Raw genomic sequence first — 19,642 nt, forward strand, 5'->3', positions numbered from 1 at the left:
ATGCACAGTTTAATTGAATAGGAAATGCAAGTCTATGCGTTTCACACACATGGAGGAAATTGAACTTTGACAAACTATATAATTAAGCGCAATCTTTCAATTCCACACACCGCCATCTCACGAGGGACACAGTCAAAACATGAGTTAACAACACCAATGTGCGTAAAACTGAACATGTGATGCACGTCGAGTTGTATGTACTGTGTTATGTTTCGATCATGAATATTCTTCAATGTGGACTGGAGATTTACATCAATCAATGGCGCAATACTGCCACCAACTGGATTGGAGGGTAAAAGCTCTCGTCATCGTTGGAGCTACCCGGAAGCTAAATCTTGGAAATCACTTGTTGTTGTTGTTATCGAGCCGAAAGTAGCTCGTCTACTTGCTAGCTGTATATCATAATGTTTTACGGATATTGTCAAGGTGGTTGTTTGTATTCCATTCATTTTATGATCTTATTTTAAAAACCCATATTTTGTAACTGTAACTCATTGCTTTGATTTAGCTGTCTAACGTTCTGTCAAGTTCGGCTTGCTAGCTAACGCCGCTAGCTAGTTAACGTTAGTTACGAATGACAGGGACAGTCATATTTTCCAGGCTGTATGAAAAAACGTTAGAACAAAATGGATTGCACGGCACTGGAGCACGATGCAGTTAAATTTGCTAAAACTGCTGTCATCTGCGACCAGAATGGAAAATACAACGAGGCTGTCTTCTATTATAAGGTAACGATAAGGACTCTGAAATGGAGGTTGTGGAATAATTTGCCGCACTCCACATTGGCTTTTACTTTCACCTGCATCTTATGGTCACCTTTGTGGAATAGACGACTTGATCACTGATGCACTTTTAGCCTTTAGAAGTGGCATCCCAGTGTAACAAACGGGATGTAGGTGTATCCAAAAGCTCAAATAATATAGGGTAAGTTACTATTGTAGTGGTACTTGATTTATGGTTAAGACACTCTTGTATTTTACTACATGAAAATGTATTTGTCATTTTGAGAGCAATAATGTCGGTGTTGTATGTGATATTAGGAGGCGGCACAAGCCCTGATCTACGCCGGCATGGCAGGGTCTAAACTGGAGGGCATCCAGGATAAAGTCTATGAGTACCTGGACCGGGTTCAGGCCCTGCACAATGCTGGTGAGTCCACCTCAACAGTGTAGGGAAAGTGGTGATCCTCCATAACCACTTCTGATCCAACTTCGTTCACTCTCATACTCCATCCAGAATGCTTGGGCCCGTATTCACAAAGCATATCAGTGAGTAGCCTACAGTGGATTTGGAAAGTATTCAGACCACTTGATTTTTTCCACATTTTGTTACGGTACAGCCTTATTCTAAAATTAATTAAATACATATTTTCCTCATCAATCTACACACAATATCCCATAACGACAAAGCAAAAACAGGTTTTTAGAAATGTATTTAAAAAAACAAAACAGAAATAGCTTATTTACATAAGTATTCAGACCCTTTGCAATGAGACTTGAAATTGAGCTCAGGTGCAACCTGTTTCCCTTGATCATCCATGAGATGTTTCTACGACTTGGAGTCCACCTGTGGTAAATTTAATTGATTGGACATGATTTGGAAAGGCACACACCTGTCTATATAAGGTCCAACAGTTGACAGTGCATGTCAGAGCAAAAACTGAGACAGGATTGTGTCGAAGCACAGATCTGGGGACACATTTCTGCAGCATTGAAGGTCCCGAAGAACACAGTGGTTTCCATCATTCTTAAATTGAAGACATTTGGAACCACCAAGACTTCCTAGAGCTGGCCACCCAGCCAAACTGAGCAATCAGGGGAGAAGGGCCTTGGTTCGGGAGGTGACCAAGAAGCTCCAGAGTTCTTTCTGTGGAGATGGGAGAACCATCCAGAAGGACAACCATCTCTGCAGCACTCCACCAATCAGGCCTTTATGGTAGAGTGGCCAGACAGAAGCCACTTCTCAGTAAAAGGCACAAAACAGCCCGCTTGGAGTTTGCCAAAGGCACCTAAAGTACTCTCAGACCATGAGAAACAAGATTCTCTGGCCTGATGAAACCAAGATTGAACTGTTTGACCTGAATGCCAAGTGTCACATCTGGAGGAAACTAGGCACCACTCATCACCTGGCCAATACCATCCCTACTGTGAAGTGTGGTGGCAGCATCATGCTGTGGGGATGTTTTTCAGCAGCAGGGACTGGGAGACTAGTCAGGATTGAGAGAAAGATGATAACTCCTTGATGAAAACCTGCTCCAGAGAACTCAGGATCTCAGACTGGGGCGAAGGTTCACCTTCAAACAGGACAATGACCCTAAGCACACAGCTAAGACAATGCAGGAGTGGCTTCGGGACAAGTCTCTGAATGTCCTTGAGTGGCCCAGCAAGAGCCATTTCTGGAGAGACCTGAAAATAGCTGTGCAGTGACGCTCCCCATCCAACCTGACAGAGCTTGAGAGGATCTGCAGAGAAGAATGGGAGAAACTCCCCAAATACAGGTGTCCCAAGAAGACTTGAGACTGTAATCGCTGCCAAATGTGCTTCGACAAAGTACTGAGTAAAGGGTCTGAATACTTACGTAAATGTCATATTTCAATTTTTTTTGTTTTTATACATTTGCAAAAATGTCAACCTATTTGTGCTTTGTCATTATGGGGTATTGTGTGTAGATTGAGAAGGAAAAAACTATTTAATACATTTTAGAATAAGGCTGTAATGTAACAACATGTGGAAAAGTCAAAGGGTCTGAATACTTTCTGAATGCACCGTATCTAGTCCTTAGCCTATCTAATGTTGGGTCACAGTAAACTTAGTGAGTTTCCTTCTAAGTCATTCTTTCCATGACCTACGGAACAGCTTACACTTCACTTTGAGTGTGAGATGTGAGGGCCTTTGCTTGTGTTTATGAAACTGTCCCACAGATTGAGTTTATTTTTATAGGGACAGTGCACATTTTCAACCGCAGTCCCTGTGTAGGCTATTAAAAACAATTACAATAACAATACAGACAAACAGTGAGCACATGCAGAGCAACATAGGACAAGCAACACATAGCAGACAGAGCAATAGCACAAAAAGCAAAATACATAAAAGCAACAAAGGGTGTGTGGGTGTGTCCCGTTAAGTTGGAGAGTGGGTGTGACAGGTTCATACTATACGGTTTCCCGGGCATAGAAGCCTCTTTTAATATCCCTGTCGCTCAAGAAGGTCATGTTACTGTATTCAAGTTGATATGAGGCACTAGCCTTATTTGGGTAGAGGAAACCTCTTTCATTGTTTCCAGTGTTTCTCACTGCTGTAGTTGGCAGTAGCTATCCTAACATATCCACATCACTTTTTAAGTGGGAGAACTTGCACAATTGGTGGCTGACTAAATACTTTTTTGCCCCACTGTATAACACCTCGTTTTTCCCTCATCCAGTTGTTATTTTCATAGTCAGCCTCTCATTGAGGATGTCCTAGCGGTTGTAGCGTTGGGCCAATAACCTAAAGGTTGCTGGTTTGAATACCTGAGCTGGCAAGGTGAAAAATCGGTCGGTGCCCTTGAGCAATGCACTTAACCCTAATTTGCTCCAGGGGCGCCGTACTACTATGGCTGTAAAACAACATTTGTCTGCACCTATCCAGTGTGTGTAAAAATATCTATATTTTTAATGTTCCGTTGTGTCCTACTTGCATTTGACCCCATGCAGTTCAAGCTCAAAGTAGCGATCCTCTGAAGAGCAAGCAGCAGGTAGATCTGGAGCGGGCCCACTTCCTGGTCACCCAGGCCTTTGAGGAGGATGAGAAGGGCAATGGGGACGAGGCCATCGAGCTCTACACACAGGCCGTGGAACTCTGCATCCAGACGGTAGGGGCTGCTTAGGAAAGACCCAGGCTTCTTTTAGGCCCACTGTGAGACTACAGAGGCAACTTTCACCACCAATGCTCTTGTATTGAGCAAATCAACAAAATTAGCTATACTCTCTGCTATTCAGACCACTGTATCAGACATTTATACAGGATGGTAATTCCTGGGTCATTACCAGGTCCAATGGAGGTGTAGTCAGGAACAGGTATAAGAACTGTTTATTTGGATTAGGCCATGAACAGACTGATGCCCCACTATCCTTCATTGTATGTATTGACATCCCTCTTGACCTAGTCTCTAGGGTAACATAATGTGTGTCAAGTGTAACCCCCCCTCACTCCTTTTCTCCCACTTTCTCTTTCTTTTCTCACAGTCTCATGATACGACAGACCAGGGGCTGCAGGGCAAACTGAAGCAGCTGGCTCGTCAGGCCCTCGATAGGTAAGGAGCTCACTCTCCCCTCCTCTCTATAGTGTAATATTTCTACATTTCTAGTGTTGTATACAGTGCATTCGGAAAGTATTCGGACCCTTGACTTTTTCCACATTTTCTTACTGTACAGCCTTATTTTTAAATGGATTAAATACATACATATTTTCATCAATCTACACACAATACCCCATAATGACAAAGCAAAACAGGTTTAGACATTTTTGCAAATGTATTACAAAAAAAAAAACAGAACTTATTTACATAAGTATTCAGACCCTTTGCTGTGAGACTCGAAATTGAGCTCAGGTGCATCCTGTTGCCATGGATCACCCTTGAGATGTTTCTACAACTTGGAGTCCACCTGTGTTACATTCAATTGATTGGACATGATTTGGAAAGGCACACAACTGTCTATATAAAGTCCCACAGTTGACGGTGCATGTCAGAGCAAAAACCAAGCCATAAGGTCGAAGTAATTGTCCGTAGAGCTCCGAGACAGGATTGTGTCAAAGCTTTCAATGTCTGCAGAATTGAAAGCCCCCAAGAACACAGTTGCCTCCATCATTCTTAAATGAAAGAAGTTTGGAACCACCAAGACTCTTCCTAGAGCTGGCCGCCTAGCCAAACTGAACAATCGGGGGAGGAGGGCCTTTGTCAGGGAGGTGACCGAGAACCCGATGGTCACACTGACAGAGTTCCAGAGTTCCGCTGTGGAGATGGGAGAACCTTCCAGAAGGACATCCATCTCTGTAGCTCTCCACCAATCAGGCCTTTATGGTAGACTGGCCAGACGGAAGCCACTCCTCAGTAAAAGGCACATAATGGACTGTTTGGAGTTTGCCAAAAGGCACCTACAGTAAAGCATGGGGGTGGCAGCATCATAGTGTGGGGATGTTTTTCAGTGGCAGGGACTGGGAGACTAGTCAGGATCGAGGGAAAGATGAACAGATCAAAGTACAGAGAGATCCTTGATGAAAACCTGCTCCAGAGAGCTCAGGCCTCAGACTGGGCCGAAGATTCACCTTCAAACAGGACAATGACCCTAAGCACACAGCCGGGACAAGTCTCTGAATGCCCTTGAGTGGCCCAGTCAGAGCCATCGCTGGAGAGACCTGAAAATAGCTGTGCAGCGATGCTCCCCATCCAACCTGACAGAGCTTGAGAAGATCTGCAGAGAATGGGTTGAAACTCCCCAAATACAGATGTGCTATGCTTGTAGCATACCCAAGAAGACTCAAGGCTGTGATTGCTGCCACAGGTGCTTTAACAAAGTACTCAGTAGAGGGTCTGAATACTTATGTTAATGTGATATTTACGTTGTCTAAAAAAACTGTTTTTGCTTTGTCTTTATGGGGTTTTGTGAGTAGATTGATACGTATATGTTACGTACGCCTCTAGGAAGAGGGAACGCAACACCCTGCTACAACTCAACTCCCCGTGGCGTGAAAGATGGATTGGATTGTAGGTGCGAGTAAGGATGACAAAGGCAGAGAGCTTACCGTTTACAGGGAATTTGTTCCGTCACACGGTAATTTGGGGAAAAAGAGGCTGGACGAAAGCAAAAAAAGTAAAAGTTAACGAGCCCCCCCCTCTCCTACCTTACCTGCCTACCCACTACTTACCTAACTAGCACCACCTGGTGTGCTAACCAAAATACAGGGGGTGGTCTGCCTAGGTCTTACCTAGTGTGCATAGACAGTAAATACTACGGGTATATGTATGACCGCAGGCCTCTTGCTTAAGCACACCCTAGGTGCCTTCCCCTTCCCCCTTTGGGAACAAATTAAACAGAATAATACAAACGTAAGTAAACAATTTCAAGAATCAAAAACACTGTGTCCTATTGACACACACATACCTCAGATCAGCGGCAACAAAATACTTAACAAAAACCTGTTTCTCAGCAACAACCAACACAGGACATAACCATCAGCTCTCTCCTAACAAAGGAACACGGGGTTTTCTAGCTTCAGAAGGAGTCTGTAATGATATATAGCTGTATCCTCTGACGAGAGGGCGGGGTCAGCTCCAATCAGCTGCTTGGGGGAAGCCATTTCCTGAAACACAAACATAATTCAAAAGGCACTCACACATCTGAGCCATCTCTTTGCAGGTGCATGGCAATAGTTGAACAAGATGAAGGAAAAAGGAAACCGCACACTGCTCTTGGTAGTATCACTGATCTTTAATAAGCTTTACGTATCGACCTTCGTCAGAGCTGATTCACAAATATACAAACAAAACCACAACACAGAAACTGGGGAATGTAACAGTATTTTTCAAATCCATTTTAGAATTAGGCTCTAACTTAACAAAATGTGGAAAAAGTCAAGGGGTCTGAATACTTTCCGAATGAGCCGTAAATGATCAAGGAACACTAACCCGACCGACCAACCAACCAAGCATTTTGTTTCTCTCCAGGGCGGAGGGGCTGAAGGAGTCCCAGTCCGCCAGTCCCTTAGCCCAGTCGCCACAGGACAGGCCGGGGCCCTCAGGGGCCAAACATAGTGGGGGGCCTTGCCCCGTCAGACAGTTCTTCCCCCTTGGACCTGACTTCTCCCTCCAGAACCGTCCCCAGCCAGTCAGGCCCGTCCAGTCCAGCGAGCCTCAGGGTCAGCGCTACACCTCAGAAGAGATCGAGGTGCTCAGGTGAGCAGGCGGGGATCTATCTGGACTCTGGAGAATCAAAGAACATGGTCAACACATTGAGTTTAGGCACCCAAGAAGCAATGATCTGTGGTTCTGTAATCATCCCCATTTCCCTAGGAGCATAATGCCAGTGTGTGACTGGTTTTTCTAAAGGTTAGCTAGTAACACACCTTTGTTTGGTGAAGGTTCAGGTTTGACTCTCATCTACATTTCCACCTGCTGGGTAAGTTACACATGTTACATTTCTCCGGATTCTCCTCCTTTTCAAATAGGAGCACGTCCAAGATCAACGGCATACCCTTCGTCCCCTTCATGAGCGTAGACCTGAAGGAGAGATTTGCCTTTCCTGTTCCATTCTCGTAAGTCAGGATATTCTTGGCTGAGTAAAACAAGTTCCTTAGTAAGTGGGTGTACAGATTGTAGAATACACACATAATACATTTCTACTGACAAGCAATTTCCATCTGAAAGCAGATACTAGATGGAGTGCCGCTTGATTGCATCAATTGTTAATTAGTGATTAACATCAGACTTTTTATTCTCTGTGGATGTTTCCCAGGGACAAACTAGGCAAGCTGGCCCTGTCTCCCAAGCAGAGAACCATCTTCTCCCGCTGGGTTCGCCCTGACGAGATCTGCAATAACCCCACCATGATCTTATCTGTATCCAGCTTCAGCATCAAACAGGTCTGGCCACACACACAGCCGCCAATATTCAATAATCAAGACCAAAACGTACCCTGTAAAATACATCATTATTTAAGGTGTAGACCACTAAGAGTGCAGTAGCTATATGAGTTGTATTGGAATTGACTCAACATCAGATGGTGCCACTTGTACGTATGTTTTGTCTGATAAAACCTACCTACTTTATAGACAATCTGCTCTATACTGAATACCTGTCAATGTGACGGATAAAACTGGCAGATTCACCTCCCATCCTGGTGGTCAGATGTCTCATACTCTTATTGTTGATCACCTACCCTCTCCTGTTAGACAGTGGTGTCTGACTGCTCGTTCGTGGCGTCGTTAGCCATCAGCGCTGCCTATGAGCGACGCTACAACAAGAAGCTCATCACCAGCATCATCTACCCCCAGAACCGGCGCGGGGAGCCAGAGTATAACCCCTGTGGGAAGTACATGGTGAAGCTTCACATCAACGGTGTGCCCAGGAAGGTAACACACTGCAAAACCTGGGAACTGGGTCCCCTGGTGCTCAATGTCATTGTGAGATAAGCTAGCAAACCTCACTCTCTAAATGACTAGACTGTCACTGTAACGCTGCCATGTCGCTGACAGTGTCTACCAATGGGTTGTATTGTTGTAAGTGTTCCCCCTCATGTTCCCTGCAGGTCATTATAGACGACTTCCTGCCATGTGGTCAGAATGGAGAGCTGCTGTGTTCCTACTCCAGCAACAGGAACGAGCTGTGGGTCTCCCTCATAGAGAAGGCCTACATGAAGGTCATGGGAGGCTACGACTTCCCCGGCTCCAACTCGGTGAGGGAGTTCCCCCTGTGAAAGTACTACCCCTTTTGCACTGGGCTCTGTCCAATAGCCAAACGCGCAACTCAATTATCTGCTTTGGCTACATCTTCTTGTCTCCTACTGAACTGATATGAGAGAAGCGAATGTTTCACTTTGGAGAATGTTTCAGAGCTAACAAGAGTTCCCTCAAATTCACGGCGTGGGCTAAATTCCACATTTCATCAATTGTGCGTGATTGGACAATTGGCTCTGTTCTCCACCTTGTTATTTATGTTCTCTAAAGTGTGATCTCTGTCCGTTCTGTCTTATTGTATTGTAGAACATCGATCTGCACGCACTCACTGGCTGGATCCCAGAGCGTATCGCCATGCATTCAGACAATCAGTCATTCATCAAGGACGACACCTTCCGCATGCTCTACCAGAGGTGAGACATGCAGACACAAACACACACTCATTAATTCACTCATGCACACACTTAAGGGCCTACATAGTCCATCTGCTCTGTAGAATTCACACACATACATTACACACCAAGAGATATGACTCACAGATTCTTACACATTTGAAATACTTTATTTGAATCCACAAATCATATTACATTTGTAAAAAGATACACACACACACACACACACACACACACACACACACACACACACCGAGTAATGCCACTAATCCATCCTCCAGTCAGGTAGTAATTTTTCATGATTACCTTTGCTGCCAGATGGTAATAGACATGGTTATCAATACCACAGAGTTTTGTCTCCTAGCCAAGATAGCTGACCTACTACTCTTACATCCCCCTCTCCTCTCATGACAGGTTTCACCGGGGCGACGTCTTAATCACCACAGCAACGGGGGTGATGACAGAGGAGGAAGGCGAGAGGTGGGGCCTTGTGCCAACGCATGCCTACGCTGTCCTGGATATCCGGGAGCACAAAGTAAGTGTTAGTGTTAACTTAGCATAACCACTCATGGTTGTTACAGTAGCTTGTTAGCATGACAATACAGAACATTAATAGACAAGAACAGCTCAAGGGCAGAACTACATAAAACATTTTTTTAAAGGCACACGTAGCCTACATATCAATACATACACACATCTAGGTCAAATAGGGGAGAGGCGTTGTGAGGTGTGGCTTAAGCTGTTTTTTGAAACCAGATTTGCTGTTTATTTGAGCAATATGAGATGGAATGGAGTTCCATGCAATAATCACTCTATATAATATTGTACACTTTCTTTAATTTGTTCTGGATTTGGGGATTGTGAAAAGACCCCTGGTAGCATGTCTGATGGGGTAAGTGTGTGTGTGTCGGCGCTTTGTGTAAGTTCAACTCTCAGCCAAGAGAGACTGGCATGCATAGTATTTATATCATCCCTCTGATTACAATGAAGAGCGAAGCGTGTCTCTCTGTTCTGGGCCAGCTGCAGCTTAACTAGGTCTTTCTTTGCAGCACTGGACCACACGACTGGACAATAATCGAGATAAGACAAAACTAGAGCCTGCAGAACTTTGTAACTTTAGTTACACTAATAGTGTTCTGCCTGCATGCTAAGCTTCTTTGCCATTTGATCTGGCTCTCAGGGGAAGCGGTTCCTGCAGCTGAAGAACCCGTGGAGCCACCTGAGGTGGAAAGGTCGCTTCAGTGAACGGGACGAGAAAAACTGGACCCCAGAACTTCTCAAATACCTCAACTTTGACCCCAAGACCGCACAGAAGTTTGATAACGGTGTGTTCTGGATCACGTTTGAGGACCTGTGCCAGTACTATGATGTCATCTACCTGAGCTGGAGCCCTGCCCTGTTCAGAGAGTCTTCCTGTATCCACAGGTCAGTCAACAACAGCCATCTTATATCTCCCAGAAGGGTCTACTATACCTATAAATACCTACTATACAGTGCATTCGGAAAGTATTCAGACCCCTTGACTTTTTCCATATTGATTAAGTCGTTTTTTCCCCGCATCTATTTACACACGATACCCCATAATGACAAAGCAAAAACAGGTTTTTAGAAATTTTAGCAAATGTATTACAAATAAAAACCGGAATTATGACATTTACATAAGTATTCAGACACTTTACTCAGTACTTTGTTGAAGCACCTTTGGCAGCGATTACAGCCTTGAGTCTTCTTGGGTATGACGCTACAAGCTTGGCACACCTGTATTTGGGGAGTTTCTCCCATTCTTCTCTGCAGATCCTCTCAAGCTCTGTCAGGTTGGATGGGGAGCGTTGCTGCACAGTTATTTTCAGGTCTATTCAAAGATGTTCGATCAGGTTCTGGCTCTGGCTGGGCCACTCAAGGACGTTCAGAGACCGGTCCCGAAGCCACCATGCTTCACCTTAAGGATGGTGCCAGGTGTCCTCTAGGCGTGACGCTTGACATTCAGGCCAAAGAGTTCAATTTTGGTTTCATCAGACCAGAGAATTTTTGTTTCTCATGGTCTAAATCCTTTAGGTGCCTTTTGGCAAACTCCAAGCGGACTGTCATGTGCCTTTTACTGAGAAGGGTCTTCCATCTGGCCACTCTACCATAAAGGCCTGATTGGTGGAGTGCTGCAGAGATGGTTGTCCTTCTGGATGGTTCTCCCATCTCCACAGAAAGAACTATGGAGCTTCTTGGTCACCTCCCTGACCTAGGCCCTTCTCCCCCGAATGCTCAGTTGGCCAGGCGTCCAGCTCTAGGAAGAGACTTGGTGGTTCCAAACTTCTTCCATTTAAGAATGATGGAGGCCACTGTGTTCAATGCTGCAGACATGTTTTGGTACTCTTCCCCAGATCTGTGCCTCAACAATATCCTGTCTCAGAGCTCTACGGACAATTCCTTTGACCTCATTGCTTGGTTTTTGCTCTGACATACCCTGTCAACTGTGGGACCTTATAGACAGGTGTGTGCCTTTTCATTTTCAATCAATTACGTTTACCACAGGTGGACTCCAAGTTGTAAAAACATCTTAAGGATGATCAATGGAAATGGGATGCGCCTGAGCTCAATTTCGAGTCTCATAGCAAATGTTCTAAATACTTATGTAAATAAGGTATTTCAGTTTATTTGCAAAACATTCTAAAAACCTGTTTTCGCTTTGTCAGTATGTGGTATTGTGTATAGATTGATGAGGATTTATTTTTATTTAATCAATTTTAGAGTAAGTCAAGCGGTCTGAATACTTTCCGAATGCACTGTATGTGTATAAAAAATACACGTGTATGATATGTGAAGTATATTTCTGGTTGTGTGTGTCCCTGCAGTAGCTGGGATGGGAAGCAGGGCCCGGTGAAGGATGCCTACAGCCTGGCCAACAACCCTCAGTACCGGCTGGAGGTGACCTGTCCTGCAGGGGGCACCGCTGTCTGGGTGCTGCTGACCAGACACATCACTGACAAGGTGCACACACTGTCTGTCTGGCTGTCCACCACCACACAGTATCAGACAATGTCTCATTTTCTCCCATAGAAACAATAATCACTCTGTTGTTGTCCTTTTGATGTTCAGGACGACTTTGCACAAAACAGGGAGTTCATCACCTTGGTGGTTTACAAGACAGAGGGAAAGAAAGTTTACTACCCTGGTGAGTTTCTCATGGAAGTGTGTGTGTGTGTGTGTTTCCTCTGACTGTCTCGCGTGTTCCTCCTCAGCGGACCCTCCCCCCTACATAGATGGGATCAGGATCAACAGCCCCCACTACCTGACCAAGATGAGACTAACCAGCGCTGGAACACACACATTCACACTGGTGGTGTCACAGTACGAGAAGCAGAACACCATCAACTACACCCTGAGGGTGAGACACACACACACACACACATTGTGTCAGATACATCTCCTGAGTGTCAGATCTGTCTGATCTGCAGGTAAACACTGCGATCCTGTTGTACTGCGGTGCAGAAGTGTGCATGTAGCATGCCTCAAGCACCTCACAATAGAGCGTGAGAAAAGAGAGTGGGATGGTGGGGGTGAAGAAGAAGGAGTGGGGGGAAATGAAGAGCGAGAAAAGAGGAAAGTGTCTTGTTCCACTTGGTGAGTGTGAAGTGTACGTACATATACCGTACACACAAGGAATAGAAAACTAGATCTGAGTTGTATAATTCTACATTCTGAAACATGAAGCAGCCTCCTTTGTCCTATAGTCTGTGAGTGTGTGTTCATATCCATGCAGATTTAGTCATAAATTAACAGTGTGCTAATTATTTCATTAGAAACATTTCTGTGTCAGAACCCACTTGCAGAACTGTGAAATCAGTTGAAAGAGAGCTTGTGAGTTTGTCTGCAATGAATTGCTGTGTGTGACAGAGCGATGGAGAGAGACTTTCTGTTGGTTTGTATATGAGTAAAAGGTTTTATGTTTTGTGTGTGAGTATGTGACCCAAACCTTTTTTTGCTCATTTATATTTCATAAACTCCCCTTGACAACTGATCTGAAGTCTTTGAGGAGCTGTTATCTGATGTCTCACAAAAACAACATGTTTGGCCTCTGTAGAAGAGAAGAAACCCTGAAAGTAGCTGCATGTGTGTCTTTCTGAGTATGAAAGAGAAAAGCCAATCACCAGAGGAGTATCTCTAGCCTTGACTGACAAGCAGCCAACTGACTGTGAAATCAATTCCTGCACTCTCACTTCCTTAAAAATAATCTGGAGAATTAGTGAAGCGTTCTCGTGAGGTACGGAACGAACATGATTTCTTCCATCTGTATAAGAGCTAGCCAGTATTCTTCCTGGAGTTTCTTCCTGGAGTTTCTTCCTGATGTTTCTATGTTGTGCTGATCACATCCCTGCTCATTCAGTTCCAACAGAGTAATAGACATTTCCCTCCAACAGGTCTACTCTGGATGCAAGTTCTCCTTCTCCAAGATCCCAACGCCCTTCACTCATACCAAACGGGTAAAATGTACTTCCACTTGTCTCTTTGTTGTTCACATTCTCTATTGGCATGATAACAAAATCACCATCTCACATTGCTGAAGCCCCCTCTCTCTCCCTGTGCAGATCAATGGCCAGTGGAAAGGGCCGAGTGCGGGGGGCTGTGGGAACTACAAGGACTCGTACAAGCACAACCCCATCTACCAGTTTAACCTGGAGCGCCCAGGACCCATGCTCATAGAGCTACGAGGCTCCAGGTAAGACTCACTGCGGCCTGCAGGGGCCCTCCACACCACTGGGGGCACTACACCCAGTGGGGACACTTTATGGCTCAATCACAATTGATGGATATAAAATGAATGTCCTCTTGTAACACAGCACTTTTAATACTCAAGTGTTCATCCTGTCCGTCAAACCTTCTCTAATCCGAGGTGACTGCAGAAGGACTACTCTCCACAGCTTTACACTCTGCCCTGACCCACCTGGATAAAACCAACACATATGTGAGAATGCTGTTCGTAGACTTTAGCTCAGCATTCAATACGGTCATTCCCTCTAGGCTGGTCATCAAACTCCATGACCTAGGGATCAGCCCCTCTCTCTGTAACTGGACTTTGGACTTCCTGACCAACAGGCCCCAGTCTGTCAGGTTAGACAACTTCACCTCCTCAACCCTGAACACCGGTGTGCCACAGGGCTGCGTGCTGAGCCCCCTCCTGTACTCCCTCCTCACCTGTGTTCCTGTACACAGTGTCAACACCATCAAGTTCGTAGACGACACCACGGTGGTAGGCCTGATCAGTGACAATGACGAGTCAGCCTACAGGGAGGAGGTCAAGCACCTGGCTGCATGGTGCACTGACAACAACTTGGCCCTCAATGCAAAGAAAACCAAGGAGCTCATTGTGGATTACAGGAAGTCTAAAAGCAGTAGCCACGCCCCAGTTCTCATTGATGGCACTGAGGTGGAGCGTGTGCCCAACTTCAAATACTTGGGTGTCTACATCTTCGAGGACCTCTACTGGACCCTCAACACCTCAACCCTGGTCAAAAAGGCGCAGCAGCGCCTATACTTTTTGAGGAGGCTAAAGAAGGCCCCCCTGTCTCCCAAGATCCTGGTGAACTTTTCCCTCTGCATGGTCGAGAGCATTCTGACTAACTGCACCACAGTGTGGTTTGGTGGATGCTCCGTGGCCGACCGGAAGGCCCTGCAACGGGTGGTGAAAACTGCCCAGCACATCACTGGTGTCTGGCTCCCTGCCATCGTAGATCTCAAGCGCAAGCGGCGTCTGCATAGGGCGTGCGGCATCCTCAGGGACCCTTCACATCCATGCCACAAACTGTGTGCCCTTCTACCATCAGGCAGGTAGTACAGGTCTCTACGTTCCCGCACTAGCAGGCTCAAGAACAGTTTCTTTCCAGCTACTGTAACCCTGCTGAACACTGTAACAGCCATATGCACCCGCCCACATCTTAGTACTTCCTCTCGGGACCTCTTTGCACTCTTCACAGTACTACTGGACTCTGACATTGCTTTGCAAAGTCTGTATAAAGGACATTACATGTACATGCCTACCTCGGTAACCTCATTGCTGCTCTTCCTGTATTTCAGTTGTACATGCCTACCTCGGTAACCTCATTGCTGCTCTTCCTGTATTTCAGTTGTACATGCCTACCTCGGTAACCTCATTGCTGCTCTTCCTGTATTTCAGTTGTACATGCCTACCTCGGTAACCTCATTGCTGCTCTTCCTGTATTTCAGTTGTACATGCCTACCTCGGTAACCTCATTGCTGCTCTTCCTGTATTTCAGTTGTACATGCCTACCTCGGTAACCTCATTGCTGCTCTTCCTGTATTTCAGTTGTACATGCCTACCTCGGTAACCTCATTGCTGCTCTTCCTGTATTTCAGTTGCATGTCTCCTTGCACTTTCATACATCCCACTTAATATCATACATTGAACTTAATTGTTTTACTTGTACATTTTTTGCACTCTTTTATTTGCACTTCTGGTCAGATGCTAACTGTATTTAGTTATACTGTACTTGTTGAATCTAATCTAAATGACTACAATGCAAAATAATATGCATGGTCTGCATTGTGTCTGACAGTCTGACTCCAATGAGACTTTGTCATGGCACATCTGGAAAATTTGAGCTGTCACAGAATACGATTGCCAGGTGTAAATGTGACCAGACAGACTAACAGTCAGTTTCCAGTGTTACTCGACTCCCTTACGTCATCCTGTAGGGGGTCATCTTTAATAGATAATCTGGTGCTCCTAATTCAAATCTGTCTCTCTGTCTGTAGGCAGTAGAGTTCAGGTTCTGGTTGCTTGTGGTGTTGTTATCTTGTCTCTCCCTCTCTAGGCAGTACAGTGTGGGCTTTGAGATGGTGACTGTGTCCACTGTAGTAGAGCCAGGACCTGCAGGCCTCCCGAAGAAGAACAGTGGAGACTACAGGTACTCACCCAGGATTCACAGGAGATAGTGTGTTTGTCTATCAGCATATAGAGGTGTTCAGGGACAGTACATAGTGTTGAGTTCCAGATGAGTTCAGTATCAATCCTAATGTTAACCCTTTACACTCGTGGGAATTGGCCTATATAGATGGGGCTAAATGGAAATATTTATTACAGAAGAGATATGGAAAGCATATGCATAGCAATGGTAGCAATTTAAAGGGAACAGTTTGGAGATTATGGTCAAATAATTAGACTAAAGTTGTGGATACAACAGTTCACCAGACACGACTGAATCCAAACATTCTGCTGTTGATTTGATGTGTATTGTATTAATGATAACGAGATCTGAAAATACTTCTTCAGTAACATGATAAGAATATTCATGGTTTGGGGTAGGTCCAACATAAGACAGAAAATTGACAAGAGTTTGAGTGAGAGGTCAAGCTGGTGTTTAAGTGGCCACACACCTCTAAGTATGCACAGTTCCTAAGAAACTTCAATACACGTTTATGACTAAAATACGAGTCTTCAACTACAAGGTGCTTTTTTTGAGCTCTCCTAGCTGTGCCGAGCAAGCTCACTGGTAGGTGTTGTTTGGAACACAGCCCTGCATCCCCGCCATCACACAATTACTGTTGTTACATTTTTTTTGTTTAAATGACTGTTGTTTAACGCAATCCAAAATCGGTCCATTATAAAATTCCAATCTGGGTCAGGTTGGCGTCATTAAATTGAAAAATATGATTTTACAGTAGGCTTTCACAAGCCAATTCAGAGAAGCAGATGGTAATTTTGGTGCGCATAGAATGGAGTCATGAGTGCATTCAAATGTGTAGTCCGCAGGCCTAAAAACAAACACAGGCTCATTGTGTTCAGGACATCGCAGGTTATAACGCCATGTCATCTTGTAACTGTACATCGAACATAGTGATCATAAACGTTGACACTGTATCTGACACGAGTTTCATATGGTAATGTGAAGTGCACATTTGGGCTCACGCGTGTTTGGCTCGCTTGTATGACATCAGTGGTATTTATTATAATCCTCAGCGTTTCATCTTTCAAAATACATCAAGTCCTCTTAATTTACAGCATTTCTGTCACTCGGACGACAAAATGTTTTGCCCAGTTAGCGGACCGAATGGGGGCAACTTCTTGTCGCGCTCGGTGCTCAACTTCCAGACGGCTCAGTCAAAACCCATACAGAGCTGTGACACGGAGACTCTGACCTCATGTATAGTATGTTACTGTACAGCTACTGTGTTCCAAATCGGCCATTTTCAACCCGGGTATGAGTGTCATTTTCCTACTGTGAAACTCTGAGCTTGTTTAACTCCAATGTTGGTAAACATAAATGTAAACAAACACTATATAGCCTCAACATGGTTGAAATTATCATTTTGATATCATCTATGGTCAGTCCTTGCAGTCGCGGCTCAACTGACTAGGTATCCCCTTTCCGTCTATGAATTTGAAAGGGGTTACATTTCTCCAGGCCCGTCCCTCAGCTTTTTACTAAAACAGAGGCATGGTGACCGCTTTAATGCATCCATCATAAAATGCTATGCACAGGTTAAAGTTCAGTGTTGGAACATATATTGGGGACACATGATTCTCCAAAGCTGAGACTCTGATGACCTGATGACATGCTGCCTAAATGTGGTGGCTACAGTCACAACACCGAGGGAACATTCTATACATTCCCCACAGGTCAAAAGGTCACATCTGAGGACCTCGTGTCTGACCTCTGGGATGTCTATGCTAATTGAGTTAGCCTGGTTCAAAGGTTGAGGGTGTACTGAAATTAGTCTCGCTGCACATTTGCACACCTTTTGAGTTAGATCTTTGAAATATGAAACAGAAAATGTCCAGGAATGGCGGTGGACTGCATTGTAACAACAGCACGCTCCCTCTCTCGCTCTCTCTGTAGGTGTGGTTTCTGCTACATGGAGGCGGACCATGTCCCCGCTGGCATCTACAATGTCATCCCCACCACCTTCCTGCCCAAACAGGAAGGACCCTTCTTCCTGGACTTCAGCAGCACCACGCCCCTAAAGGTCTCCCAGCTCCAGTAAGGAGAGGGGGGAAGGATTCCGGTGTGACACCAGGAATAACTTGCTCACAACATGGACACTCACTGTTTCCTGAACTCTGGGTGGAACTTGTTACGACTGCAGGAGGACCCAAAAGAGACTGATTTATTTTTATTATCAAGGGTATTTGGAAAGGGACAAGTTTTTGGTATGGAACCTAGCCCTCTATGTGCTGAGGGGTGTGTAAGAACATGTACCAAAAAATGTAAACTATCAGAGCTAATGTTGGAGGAGCTTCCATCCTCCTTTGCCATAATGACAGATACTGTAAATGATGTCACAACAACTATGGCCCTTATGATTTTCAATGTTCAATTACTTGGTGCTTGTTGACCACCAGTCTAGGTACTCGAGGCAGTGCTGGTATTTACCAAGAACGAAGGGTGATGTTCTCAACTGCAACCGCTGTGTTTTTCTCAGGAGACCGCACCACGACAGGGCTTTCTCTGTTGCACAGGAATGTGACACAGGCATGAAGACTAATCTTTGGTATTTCTAAGGATGCATGACACAGGCATGCAGGACGTGTGTGTGGTTGCAAAATTCTAGGAACTTTCAATAAATTCCCTGGTTTTCCAAATTCCTGGAATCCTCCAACTGGGATTTAGGGAAAACCAAGGAATTTATAAGTTCCTGGAATTTTGCTTGTGTGTGTGTGTGTGTGTATACTCGCATGGAAAACGACATTTGAAACGTATCGCCAATCTTCAGTCTCTTGTTTACGCTTCAGCAAGGACTTGAACACTTCACAGCGGTTTCTCCTTCTCTGTTAACATTTTGTCAAACAGGCAAGACTGCTAGTGGCTTTGTCATTTTCTGGACAATTACTGTGAAGTGTCAATGCTATACAGTCTTGTGGACAAGACCCACTCCTCAAACATAATTTTTTTACAAAGGAAAGCATGGACTTTCCTTTGCATTAGCAAAATGGCTGCTCTTTGTCGTTTCATTCTTCTTTACATAGAATTACATTTGTTTTCTTCCCCCTCCAGTGACTGTTAAAAAAGGGCAACTAATTGCTGCTGTTGCCACTTATGTCAAATGCAATAGTCTTGTATGATTTTGCTTAACTTGCACTAAATGTGGAATGATGTATTCAAACATGGCATTGAAGGAAATCAGAAAAAGTGTTGTGTGTGTTGAAGATCTGGCCTCTCTCCTGTCTGAGAGCATTTGAAAACAGAGCGTGTTGCGTGGGCAGCAGCTGGTCACAGCCTCTAATGAGAATCACAGGGCAGAGAGACCAACTACCAGGCCTGAGGGAGGAATCTGGAGAGGTAGAGGAGAGACAGGGAAGTGCAGTAAAGAGAGAACGAACAAAACAATTGTCTAGGTAAAAGGCAGGAATTTAACCCCAGAGCCAGATTTGGCAACTGACAAATACTAAGAAATCTGAAAACCAGTTTAACGTTTGTTAGTGTGCTGCCTTGCCACCAAAGATCTTCACTTGGCTTAGCCGTGGCTAATGTCAAACCTGCTAACATTCTGAACCCTGTAACCATACAGTCAGCAGCACATGGCTTATACGTGGGGAATCCCAGTGTGAGTCTGCTACTTTTCTGCTGTGGTTAATCATGTTAAGGTTTGCCAATGAGGAGCCAGGGTGATGTAAACAACCTGCAAGAAAGCAATGATCTGTTTTTTGTTGTTGCAATAGGCTATCTGCAGCGATCCAATAACTGTTGACAATGTCATCAAGACCAAGAAAATATCAGTATAGCTCAGTTGGAGTCAGAATGGCTACAGGCTAGTCAATTACTGTATAGGGTTCTGACAGACATGTTTTTATAGAATAACTTTTAAACCTAC

General features: G+C 44.7%; 1 protein-coding gene across 3 annotated transcripts; it reads left to right on the forward strand.

Annotated features, from left to right (window-relative positions):
* Positions 1 to 314: 314 nt before the first annotated feature.
* LOC112228983 (calpain-7) lies at positions 315 to 18,310 on the forward strand. 3 transcript variants are annotated; one of them, XR_006080665.1, is made up of 19 exons: positions 315 to 728; positions 1,041 to 1,149; positions 3,692 to 3,849; positions 4,223 to 4,290; positions 6,703 to 6,930; positions 7,203 to 7,289; positions 7,490 to 7,616; positions 7,926 to 8,105; positions 8,282 to 8,428; positions 8,736 to 8,842; positions 9,236 to 9,356; positions 10,002 to 10,246; positions 11,668 to 11,803; positions 11,912 to 11,987; positions 12,055 to 12,200; positions 13,234 to 13,296; positions 13,402 to 13,532; positions 13,707 to 15,738; positions 17,671 to 17,727. XR_006080665.1 is itself a non-coding variant. In XM_024394825.2 (19 exons), the coding sequence occupies exons 2-19, from the start codon at positions 1,071 to 1,073 to the stop codon at positions 17,813 to 17,815; spliced, it is 2,337 nt and encodes a 778-aa protein (XP_024250593.1). In that variant the 5' UTR covers positions 316 to 924; positions 1,041 to 1,070; the 3' UTR covers positions 17,816 to 18,310. The 3 variants fall into 3 exon arrangements, 2 of the variants coding, with proteins under 2 accessions (XP_024250593.1, XP_024250584.1); XM_024394825.2 differs by having other exon boundaries at positions 316 to 924; positions 15,646 to 15,738; positions 17,671 to 18,310; XM_024394816.2 differs by having other exon boundaries at positions 316 to 728; positions 15,646 to 15,738; positions 17,671 to 18,310.
* Positions 18,311 to 19,642: the final 1,332 nt, after the last annotated feature.

This window comes from Oncorhynchus tshawytscha, linkage group LG03 (assembly GCF_018296145.1).
Source record: "Oncorhynchus tshawytscha isolate Ot180627B linkage group LG03, Otsh_v2.0, whole genome shotgun sequence".
NCBI classification, from domain to species: Eukaryota; Metazoa; Chordata; class Actinopteri; order Salmoniformes; family Salmonidae; genus Oncorhynchus; species Oncorhynchus tshawytscha.